The sequence below is a fragment of the Mytilus californianus genome, unplaced genomic scaffold (genome assembly GCF_021869535.1).
Source record: "Mytilus californianus isolate M0D057914Y unplaced genomic scaffold, xbMytCali1.0.p SCAF_1, whole genome shotgun sequence".
NCBI classification, from domain to species: Eukaryota; Metazoa; Mollusca; class Bivalvia; order Mytilida; family Mytilidae; genus Mytilus; species Mytilus californianus.
In genome coordinates this window covers 18,711,489-18,724,015 of record NW_026262581.1, presented here as the reverse complement: position 1 = coordinate 18,724,015, position 12,527 = coordinate 18,711,489, and the positions used below count along the sequence as shown (strand labels likewise).

The window sequence follows — 12,527 nt, the reverse complement described above, 5'->3', positions numbered from 1 at the left end:
TCGTATAAGAAATGCTGTAGATTATTCCCCCTCCCCTATATATATAGGTTAGATAAGTGATTTCATACTCATTTCTCATACAAAACTGAGAGTCGCTAACAGGTCTAAAATTGTATAGTAGTCACATTTTAGAGGTGACATATTGGACATACTTCTTTCGGAGACAAATAGATGAGAAAATACGTCTTTAACTTTTAAGACCTCACATTTAGGATAAATAATGTATTGAAAAACGGAGACAAATCGTATTAATGTACCACAAAAAGTTGCAAAACCAGAATCACAACAGATGTGGACAGCAAAACCATTATAATGACATTGAATTACACAGTCAACCACGGTTTAGACCAGCAAAAAGTGCAAGTCTCGATTATTTATTTACCTGTATTTTTGGCGCAAGTGAAATATATTATTTTGGCGCAAATGAAATACTGTCTGTAGCGCAAATGAAAAACGGTTTGTGGCGCAAATGAAATGATAGTTGGCGCAAAAGCAAAGCACCGATATTATCGTCACATGAAGCATGCGTCAAAATGTCTATCATGGTATCAATGTGTCAAAAGGGGAAATTTTGGACCAAAATCATTATAAAAGTAGAAAGAACAAGTCAGAAAGGACGTCTGTTCGTGACCTTCAAAAACTGTTTACAAAACTTTATTTTGATTTAAATTCATGAAGAGTTTAGGACTTGTTCGTCTTAAATATCACCTTCAAAATGAATTTAACAAACGTAATATAGTTGATACACACTGCGCGTCAAACTATAGACTTATTTAACATATTTCAATTAATGAAGCAGCTTCTCAATGAAAGATTTACCACAGCAGCTACTTAAATAGGAAAAGAACTAAGTTAACTTAGCAAGGATTTTTTTTTTGCTTTATCAACTTTTTTAGCATGTCCTTTCAAACTAGGAAGCTATCATTCACACCAATGGTGAGTTAAAAAATGGGACATCTCGGTTATTTAGAGACATTGTTTCGTATTTACTTCCGCATTTTTTACCTTCATTCCCTTAGACAAAGGTTACGTAATATGTATTACATCGCGTGTAATTGTCTGTGCATATGTCCTGAAGAACATATATCTATCATCCTAAAACTTGGCATACTTGTTCTAAATGCAAGAACATAAATTATAGATGCACTTTTCTAAAGCGGTAATTGATACATTTTATAAAATACTGAAAACAATTCGATTCGATTTACGATTTAAAGATTATATTTTTTTGTCGACTGCTAAACCAAAGTCATTTAATCCAGTATAGTATGACCGAGTTACATGATTTATCCATCCGAATTTTGACAAGTAAAACATTTACATATTAGACATACAGTACACGGGTCATTTGCTCTGTTAAACACCAGTAAAAAAAGTTGACATTCAATTTTGTGAATACTTTTAAATACTTTCTTCACATTTAAATCGTTTTTCTTTAAGGATAAAGACATTAATATGATACTTCGGATCTATGCCTGACTGCTCTAGGTAACAATAAACCAACTTAAGATATTCGAAGCGGGTATATATAATTAAGTACACATTATGTCTTGTACTTCCTGGTTAGCTGTGGACATAATGTGATGTTGTTATTGGTGCAATGAACGTAAGTTTATTTTTTTTAACTTTATGAAATACTTTTAGAAAACAGAACGAAGAACCCATACATACTGTCAAACCACTTGTATAGATGAATGACAAGGTACAAACTTATACAATAATATACATGTTATAGTCATTTTGGGGCCCTTTATAGCTTGCTGTTCAGTGTGATCCAAGGCTCCGTATTGAAGGCTGTACTTTGACCTATAATCATGATAATTGTTAACTTTTTATACATTGTGACTTATATGGAGAGTTGTCTAATTGGCACTCATACCACATCTTCTTATTTATATAAACATCATTTAGTTTATATAGGGAATGATTAAGATTGTTGATTTAATTTGTGTTGGTGGCTATGTAAGATGCACATGTAATAATTACAAACATCTGTGTAGACGTTACATGGTTTGTGTATTTGTTATCATTATCTTTTCATCTTGAGGAATGTATTTATATTTCACAACTGTGTTTACTGATATACGTCATTGTTCCATTTGATATTTAAAAAAATTTCAAACTAAATCATAAGGACAATTTATTGTACTCCTAATTTAATGCCATTAAAACAATTTGCCAATCTAAACAGCTTGCCACTGTTCCATGGATTGATACATGTACGTGACTGTTGGGTTTCACATTCTGTAGATCTTTAATCATTATACATGTTCCTTATACCGACATTTGTTTTGTATATATAATTTTTCAACACTGAAGTTGAGAAATTGTTCGACTTCAATATTGATTGACTAGGACTGCTAGTGTTTTTAAAGTCGGTGGATCTCATCGGTCGGTACTCCGGCTTCTTCTACCGAAACAAAAGACCGCCATGATATAGCCAAGCCGAATAATGGCTTTAAACACATGTAGTCAATCTGTTTGGTTTAAAACGTATTTTAGTGGCCTCGGTGGCCGAGTGGTCTAAGTAGTTACTACTGTAATCACTAGCCAGTCAACACTGAGGTTGTGAGTTCGAACCCCGCTCGTGCTGGTGCACTCGACTACAATTTTAATTGACTAGGATTGTCAGTTTTCCTATCGAAGGTCGATGGTTTTCTCCGGGCATTCCGTCTTCCTCCACCAATAAAAAACTGGCCGCCACTAAATAGCCCAAAAGCGGTGCTTAAAAGTGGCGTCAAAACACAAAAAATCAAAAATCAAATCAATTGTTTTATGTTGCAAATTGTACAAAAAATCTTTAACAACAATTTTGAATAATATGTTGATGTTATGGATATGAGGCAATATCTGAAAAAGTCTAATTTCCATGTTCCATCTTTCATCAGCAATTATATTTTTCTTCAGGCATCTTTTTGAAAAAAAATAAGTTTCAGTATTAACAAGATAAAATTGAGAATGGAAATGGGGAATGTGTCAAAGAGACAACAACACGACCATAGAGCAGACAACAGCCGAAGGCCACCAATGGGTCTTCAATACAGCGAGAAACTCCCGCACCCGGAGGCGTCCTTCAGCTGGCCCCTAAACAAAGATGTATACTAGTTCAGTGATAATGGACGTCATACTAAACTCCAAATTATACACAAGAAACTAAAATTAAAAATGATGCAAGACTAACAAAGGCCAGAGGCTCCTGACTTGGGACAGGCGCAAAAATGCAGCGGGGTTAAACATGTTTTTTGAGATCTCAACCCTCCCCCTATACCTCTAGCCAATGTAGAAAAAACAAACGTACAACAGTACGCACAGTAAAACTCAGTTTAAGAGTATATTATGCACCAACTATTGCCAATTAAACACTCTTTCTTAAATATTTCTTCTAATAAACTATTATAATTTAAATGTTCAACCCCCCAAAAAAATCATGTTGTTCGGTGTTGTTTGCTGACAACTAAATCATTCAAAGAATATCTAAATTAAGTAAACAGGCCTCCGATTTTCACAAATATGATAGATTATATAGAAAACTTGTCCCTTAATGGTCTGATTTTGTTGTAACTAAAGCATGTGATAAAATTTTGCATTTTTAAGGGTCTTTTAAATTTTGTCCCAAGGGGTAATTTCCCTCCTGTTACCACTGGGTTTTTTTCACCAGTGGAAACGTTTGAAAGACAAAGATTTTATTTCTTGTAATGCAATGAGATGAGTATCATTTCCTGAATGTATGATTCCATATGTATAAGTGAATGGCAGCCAGTTTGAAAATTCGAACTCCCAAAAAATCCGAATTTAGAGAAAAATAATGTTGTTGTTCTCTCCTGTTACAGCCTTTTTGTGTACCTTCTGAGCATATTTCATTGTCAGCACTATAACAGTAAATGTGTTTTTATAGTATCTTATCAAATTGATATGTACATGTAGATGGAAGTAAACTTCTACACAATTCGAATAAAAGGACAAAAAGTACTGTGTAATTCCTTTCTGTTACATTCTGTCATGTTACCTGATAAAAAGTAACAGCATAACCATAATCAGTAACAGGAAGGGTGTTAAAGACAATTTCACTGATGAATCACAAAATTAATCTACTATATGTCAAACATTACATTTAATATAAGTTATGATCATCATATTAAAAAAATCTCAACATAATATACAGTATATTGAATGAAATGACAGGTTTTTTACTTTTGAGAACAGCAGAGATCATTGTGCGATTCTAGTATAGTAGATGGTAACAGAAAGGAATTTATTTTAGAATTTTGCATTACCTAGACAGATTTTTAATCTTGCAAATACAGTTTCAAACGATAAATGACATTGTTTGCGGTTATCCTCCAATTGTGACCAATCTGAAATGATGTATTTTTCAAAAAAATTCCTTCCTGTTACCAACTCTATCCTGTTACTTGTCCTGTTACTCAAGATTCTTTCATGTTACCGACATATCGGACTATATTTTAGTATATTTCTTAACCTTTGTATTGCAAATGCTAAAATAAATAATTGGCATTTGATAAACTATTGAAGGATATACTAGTAAACCACAAATAGTGTCTTAAACTTAATATTCCTTATTCCCATTAGAAACTTTTTAAAATTGATTCACTTTGGTAACAGGAAAGATCTGGAATTTTTTGTACCATTTTTAAAATTGCCATTGTTACCACATTTAACAATTGTTTGAATTACAGACAACAGTTCCTAGATCATCAATGTGTGTTCTTCGATTTGTGCTATTAAAATACCGGTTCTAAAGACATTTATTTTTTTTTTGGTTTTTCCTATTGCCAAAAATTATACTTTTTCAGATATTGTCTCATATACACTGTATACATATGGCGAAATTGTTGACAATCATTTAATTATGTTACGACTCTTTGATATTAAAATTCCTGTAGGTTTTGACATTTTGTAATTGTGACTATGTAACCGATAAGAATATAACATATGTACATGGAAAGTTATTCATACATATTGAGGCACTACGTTGAGAAAGGGGAATTGTCGCAATGTTGATTCGAACAAAAACACCGCTATGAATTTTGATTTTACGACAATATCTACGCTAAATAGACGGTCGTTTCCCACAACAAGCAACACATACATCTTTCTTTGAACTTTATCCAATTGTGTCACATTTTGCATTGAGTCATTAAAGAGAACGAATTGGTGTCAGTAAATTGTAGAAATAAAATGAAAAACAATCATTTTCGGACATAAGCGGGATGTCCCCGCCCTTTGCATCCACCCGCTATTTTTCCAATTTTATTTACAAACAAAGTAATACTCATTTTTCATTTAATATACATTTTTCTAGTATAACTTGTAGACATCATTCAAGTACTTTTGAACTCGAAGCCTGTTTGGTCGATGATTAGTCACATTCTATTCACGACATAACGAACAAATTTATTTGAATTCTCGATTTGATAAGTTTCAAGACTATATTCAAATTTTACAAAATTTAATTAAAGATGCTTGGTTCCTATTTTTTAAATACATTATAATCATGGAAGGCACGGTGAAATGTAAGACTGCTAGTTTATTTAATTGCTTCCGATTAAAACAGAATATCTGCATTATGTAAGTTCTATTTCATTATGTTGATAATCTTCAGGTTTATATGATTACAAAACTTACTTTCAGATGATGTCAAAGCTGCAACCACATGCAAATGTATTTTTGATTATTATAGCGATCCTTTTTGTACCACTAACAGCACAAAGTAAGTATATACAAAGTTGTTCTATCTTTGCCTATTGTAACATGTATCTGTTATGAAATAACAATATACATCTGAAAACGTGAGCTATCAAAAGAATCGTTTGTGGTTACATGAGACAAGACAGGTGCAGTTTAATATGTAAAGTGAGAAATCACATGAAAGGGAATTATAACTTACAATACAATCAAATGAAAAGTTTGTTGTCCCTGAGATGTCAACTTATTTTCGAGGTAAAGCCGATGGGTATACTTTGTTTCGAAATCATTGAGTGTTTTATTATTCCGAATAACCTACTTTAAACCTTAAATAAATTTCAGGAAACGTTAACAGAATATTCTTCATTATCAAGAGACACATATGGTGTGCCAAACGTTGCAATATTCACAAAATATACAAAATATGTTTGTAAAATTAAATAATTGATCGTAAAAACGAATATATGTTCATAAAAACAGAATATATATTCAAAAAAAAAATATGTGTTCATAGAATAAAATATATATGCATAAAACATAAATAATTGATCATAAAAAAAATATTTTTTCTTAAAAAAATTATGTATATATATATATATATTCATTAAAACAAATAATTGTTCATTAAAAAGACATATATGTTCATAGAAATACATACTTGATCATAAAAGTTAGATATATATATATTCATAAAGAGTTCAATATATATTCATACACACAAAATTTTCATTCAAAAAAGATAAAATATGTTTTTATAAAATAAATAATATGTTCTTTAAAATTTATAAATACATTCAATTATTTGCAACATGGGATACCTCTTTGCTTTAAATAGCTTCGTTTATACTGAAAGAAATGGTTTAATCAAATACATATTTTTATTTATAGAAACTCAGTAGCGTCTTTGTATAAAAAAAGGTTCGTTTATTCCTCACGAATTTTCTGTACTCAAGGGTATTTTTAAACGAGTTATCAGAATTTGGTTTCTGTGTTAGTTGAACTGTCGTTTGACTGCTATGATTGGACTTAAACAAAAGCACACCTTGCGGTCTAAAGGGGATGAGCCAGGGCCTAAAACAGTTATAACAAACACAGTGAAATGGTTTTTATTTTGATTCTTCAAAAGCGCATATGAACATGATGAAAAGTCATATATAATTAGTAACAAAAAAATAGTATATAATGCAAATAATACTAACATATAATTCATGTAATTTTCCACCAAAAATGATCAATTAATATTTTCAGTATTGAACTAAACAAACTTTACATAAATGCATGAGCATATGAATATTAAATGACGAACACGTATGCTTATAATATTTCTAATAAATAAAAAACACTGGACACTTAATTTGCAAAACACTCATTTGCAAATCCGCCGCCGCCTTTCCTTAGAGCTACAGTGTCATGTATATAGCCAAAATGTGCAGAATTACGTTTGATTCAATAAATGCATTGCATTTTTGCTGTTATTATTAAATATATTTTGCAATTTGATTAAGAAAAACATGGGATTTCAAAATCCCATAGGACAGGGCAAAATTCCATTGGATTGACCATTATCCCATGGATTTTCTTTGGGTCCCATGGGATAATTGTTATATCATGGGATATTTGTTGTCCCATGGGAAAAAAAATTAAACTTTTAACTTTAAATAACTACTTTTAATAAACTGTTACAAATATCTTATATCTATCTATAAAGATACAAATACCCATTACACATACAGTTGGTTGTAATAGAAACACAAGTATATTACACAATCACAACCATTCAATTTAATCACGACCATTATACTTTTAATTTAGTTTCATAATTAAAAAAGAATATCATACAAATAGCTTGCATCTTATCATTTATTATTGTTCTTCACGCTTTTTTCTTTTACTGATAGTATTTACACAGGACTAATGATATATGAATTTGATACAACAAATGATAACGAAAAGGTAAGCATGGTAAGTATATGAATAATACAATATAACAAGAGCTATCCTCAAAGTTTAATCAAACAACTGGAATAGTATGAGTATGAATATATACTGTAACCCTTATCCATATATTATATCTAATTCTTTACAATATTTTAAAGAAAATGAACTTAAGGATATACTTGGGTCAGGTTTAGGAATTTGTGTCAGATGTTCAGACTCCATGGTTTTTTCCCCTATGATACAGGGTAAAATATTTTGCCCCATAACACCACTTTTCTTGTCATATAAGACTTTAATAGCTCATAAAAGGTAATTTACCAAAATTTAAGCAGATTCTAGATTTCTTTTATTTCAATTTGAGACCCAAATAATACCTATGCAAATATAAGGTAATGTGTATGTTAAAATGACTTCTACTTGGTTGTAAGCTGTTATAAATTTCTAAAATAGTTGATGTAGTATCACTAAACTACAGTACTAAAGGGTTAAAGAACTCTATTTGAAGTCAATTTACTGAATGTTTGACAAATGCAATTTTATTTCAAATTAAAAGTGATATGTCAATAGATTTGTGAAAAGTCTTGTTAAAAAAATGTATAAATTGAAAAGAATGTCTTAAATTTGGATGTTAAAGCCTTTCAATATGCCCAAGAGAGTTTCATTTTTAACTAGAGGACATATTTGGCACCTTATACTACTTATGATTTTATTGAAGACTTCATGCTTGCACTTTTGTGTTTGTATAATACCATACTGTCTTAAATCTTGATTTGATTTATTAGAAAGTGTATGAAAATATGTAAAGATTATTTTTCATTAGTTAATAAATGCTACTGTTTATTTCAAAAATGTCTGTTGTCTTTCCTGTCATCCAACATGTGTGATTGTAATGTATAGTCCATTTTTTGGCAATTCAGCACAGAACATTGTCATGATTATGGTTTCAATATCTATTTTTATTTAATAGAACTTCGATTCATTGACTGATGAAAATAATAACTCATCTGACTTTTGTCTTTGGATTTATTCTGGCCTTGTTTCTGTGTTTTCTCCCTTTTTTCTAAGTGATGCATTTCAATCCTTCTGAAAAAGAACCAAAAAAATCCTAAGTTATAGACAATAAAAAAAAAATGTGCATACATGTAGCAAGAAAATATCATTTTCAATAAAAAAAATAGCTATGCGGTATGGATTTTGCTGATAGTTGAAGGTTATCCAGTGTCAACAATTACTAACCTCCTACATTATTTGGTCTCTGATGGTGAGTTGTCAAATTAGCAATAATACCACATCTTCTTACTTTAATATTATATAACGATCAGTATATGTATTCTTCTCTATAACAGTTGGGTATTTTTCCAGTTATATATATAGATCAATGTTAAAACTTTAGGCATTACAATAACATTCCATTTTTAACAAGACTTTGCAATATGCAAAATGCCAACAACAGAAACAGCAATACTTTAAACTCCTGTAAGAGTTCAACTTCTGTTTTATTTCCATGAGAAAATACTTCGAACTCTTTGAACGTTATAACATTGATACAAAAAATTATATTGTTATTTCTTTCTTATTTTTGTGTTGTTTGGTTGCTATCTCATTTTTATATATGTTTATACATATATCATAAATCTTTTTTTTAATATTAATTATTAATAGTAAAAATGGGATATTTTTAATTTTGAAAATCTCAAAACATTATTATTCTATCAAATAACTTACTTCTGAGTTCACAAAACACCAATGTGTCAGATACATGTATTAACATGATTAACAAGCATTTGTCAGGATGTCATGCAAAAATCACACTATTATTAAACATTGACAAAAACTCCATACTCAGCGAGTATTATTAAAATTCCTAGTACAGGACACCATGCCCGGCAAACACTAGCATGTGTCAATGTTTAGCCAATCACGTAATCAGACTCAAAATCTTAGTTTGGCATTGAATTGAAAAGTTCACCACATAATGGACATGTGCACGAAATTCAACTTTATGGTAAGCTATGTACCTTAACCTAAAACTTTTAACCTAAGAATGTACTATAATTTCACATTATGACATTTCTATGTTCAGTGATCCATGAAATCAGGGTAAAAACAGTTATGTGGTGTATAATGTATAAACATACATCATATGAACATAAGTACTAAATTTTGTATACATGCAAAACCACAAGTTACTAACTGACATGGTGAACTGTAACCGAAAACTTTAAACAGATACAATTCAGACAAAGGACTGGACAGATTGAGGCACAAAAACTATCAAAACAGGGCATAAAACTTACCGAACAAGATAAGTTTCACTTATCCTTCAGAAGCAGAAAAATTGAAGTGTTTCTTTTCTTTTTCTGCCCTCCATGATATAAACTTCAAATGCATTCATGCAAGAAATGAAAATCTGCATAAGTAGGACCTTGTACCTCAGCGTATCCACATTTTGACTTTTGAACTGCATTGTTCTTTTCATCTTGCTAGCAACCTAAACATAAAAAAATAATAAACACATAATTCTAGAATAACCTTGATTATTTCTTAAGGCAGGATCCTTCGTCTTTTGTTGGGGCAAGTTTATTTGTTGTTGGTACAAACAATTTTTTCCAACTTTAATCAAAGTACTGATGTACTGTTTACTCAGATGAACCCAAGATCTGATGGCTGGGGAAAACATGGCAAAAAATGGACGTCATATTAACCTCCGAAATATTTAAACAAACCAAAATTAATACTTGATTAAGATCTGTTAAATATATAGCATGGATACCTCTTATTTTTGAAGACAATATGTCTATTGCATGAGTGTATGCGTTTGTACATGCAAATTAATATCAAAGATTGATTCCGACGACTTTAAAATCAAAGCGGTAGTGCCATTATTCCCTGAATTTATTACACTATACAATGCCATAGGGCTACTCCAAAATGTACGTCAATCTTTAACATGTTTAATTATCATGATAATTGTAAGTTTCACAGCTCCATGTGTACACTGAGAGAATCTTACAATAATGTAAATTCAGAAATTATTGCGAGGTTTTTATAAATGCGAAAAATGCGACTGAGAGCTGTATTGCATTCTTATATCTGATATATATATATATGTATGCAGATTTTCCTGAAATCACAATAATCAATCTCGCAATTTTGCCCATTGTTCAAAATTAGCAATAATAAATGCACAGACAAATTTACATTATTAAAGCTTTTTTTTTTTAAATCTAAAGAGTTGCCCAAATTATAAATGTCAGACCGTTAAATTTCTTGTTTGATTTATTTTACATATGTCATTTCAAGGCCTTTTATAGCGTGCTGGATGGTAAGGATTTTGCTCATTGTTGCGTCATACCGTTACCTATATCTAACTTGAGCATCGTTTGGTCTCTGGTGGGATAGGCCTACTGAAGATGATCAAACTGGAAATTTGCCGGATTATGTGTATTTATCCACAAATGTAGAAAAAAGAAACATATTCATAACCAAAACCAAACTTGTGATGAAATTAAAGATGTAAATTGTCTGTTACATGTTATTTCATTTTGATTAGTGAAGTACTGGTGACCTGACAAAATTTATAAATATGACGTTTTGACCTATAGGAGTTACCCTACCGGAGTTTGAATCCGGGTCTGTTCGCCCTGATTCACATTCCCCCTAAGTACTTGTTGTCCCTAATATCTGTTTGCCCTGAGACAATTCGCCCTGATTTTAAATTTTGTTTTGTTATCTTGATGTATAATGATTATTTTTGAATAGAATATGGTAAAGTTTGTAGAACTTTTGCTGAATATTTATGTTGTATTGCTACTACCAAATAGTTTAAATTATTTTCTTTTGATTTGCACTGTAGAATACAGGTATAAAGTATTTAATATAAAACATCTGAAGACCATTATAACTGCATGCATTTATCTTTGTTGATAACAATTTCTTGAGTTTTTTTCATTTATATCACCCTGATATATATAAATTTTATTGTTGTCACTTAGGAATGGTTCAAATTCCTCAATAATTCTAGTCAGTTAATTAAAAGTATATGAATACATTTGTTTAACCTATATACCATTAATATCAATATATTTAATTTTTGATAAAAGTAGGGCAAATGGATTCAATGGGCAGCAGACCCGATACCCAGGAGTCGGTTTAAAAAAACACTTACGACGTTAGATGGATCGTAAGCATGGTAAGTCATGAACAATTCAGTATACTTATGATCAATCTTAGTCGTAAGTATTTTGTGAAATTAACTCCTGGATTCCTAAGACTATTTATTCATCTTTTGGATAATTTTTTGATTTTTTATGAATATGTGCCATTTCAAATAAAATGTGTATTAAAAAAAAACTTTACACTAGAAAAGTGAGGGATACTATTTCAATTTGGTGGGTTTTCATCACACTCTTTGTATTGTGGAAATAACTATTTAGTCAAATTGAGAAAAAGATCATGTCTGTGGTTGATAACAGTGTTTGTGCATACAGGAACATATATATATTTTGTTAAATATACTGTTCCCAGGTGCATATCAGTATTTTAATTTTCTGTGTCTTCTTATTTAATATTTTTTTCCAATTTTGAGTACTGACGTCAAGTGTTATAACTTACAGTGTACCACTGTGCTGTTTACAAGTGCGATCGAGGAATGCAGAGGAAGGAAACTTATCATTTATGTCTACGTTTAAGACCAAAATGAGCCGTGTCGAGGAGGTTACCGACAGCCCTCGAGAATATTAAATTCACTTTAAAATTACTAGTACATTAATATTTTACTATGCAGTCAGTATCCCGATTAAAAACATATGGATGCAAAAAGCTTAGTGGTTTTCGGCTGACTACTAATACATGCACTTTGTCTCAGACTTTGTTTATATCCC

The 12,527-nt window shown here is 30.7% G+C and overlaps 2 protein-coding genes across 3 annotated transcripts in view; both read left to right on the top strand.

The window, feature by feature from the left end:
• The window catches only part of LOC127700008 (receptor-type tyrosine-protein phosphatase mu-like), a 293,046-nt gene that overhangs the window by 154,733 nt on the left and 125,786 nt on the right, over positions 1–12,527 (top strand). The window lies entirely within an intron of this gene.
• The window catches only part of LOC127700015 (receptor-type tyrosine-protein phosphatase alpha-like), a 581,206-nt gene continuing 570,187 nt past the window's right edge, over positions 1,509–12,527 (top strand). Inside the window, exons 1-2 of the mRNA XM_052203454.1 lie at positions 1,509–1,606; positions 5,653–5,731. Of these exons, the coding sequence (XP_052059414.1) occupies positions 1,601–1,606; positions 5,653–5,731 (85 nt within the window). The 5' untranslated portion in view covers positions 1,509–1,600. The remainder of the gene's footprint in view (positions 1,607–5,652; positions 5,732–12,527) is intronic.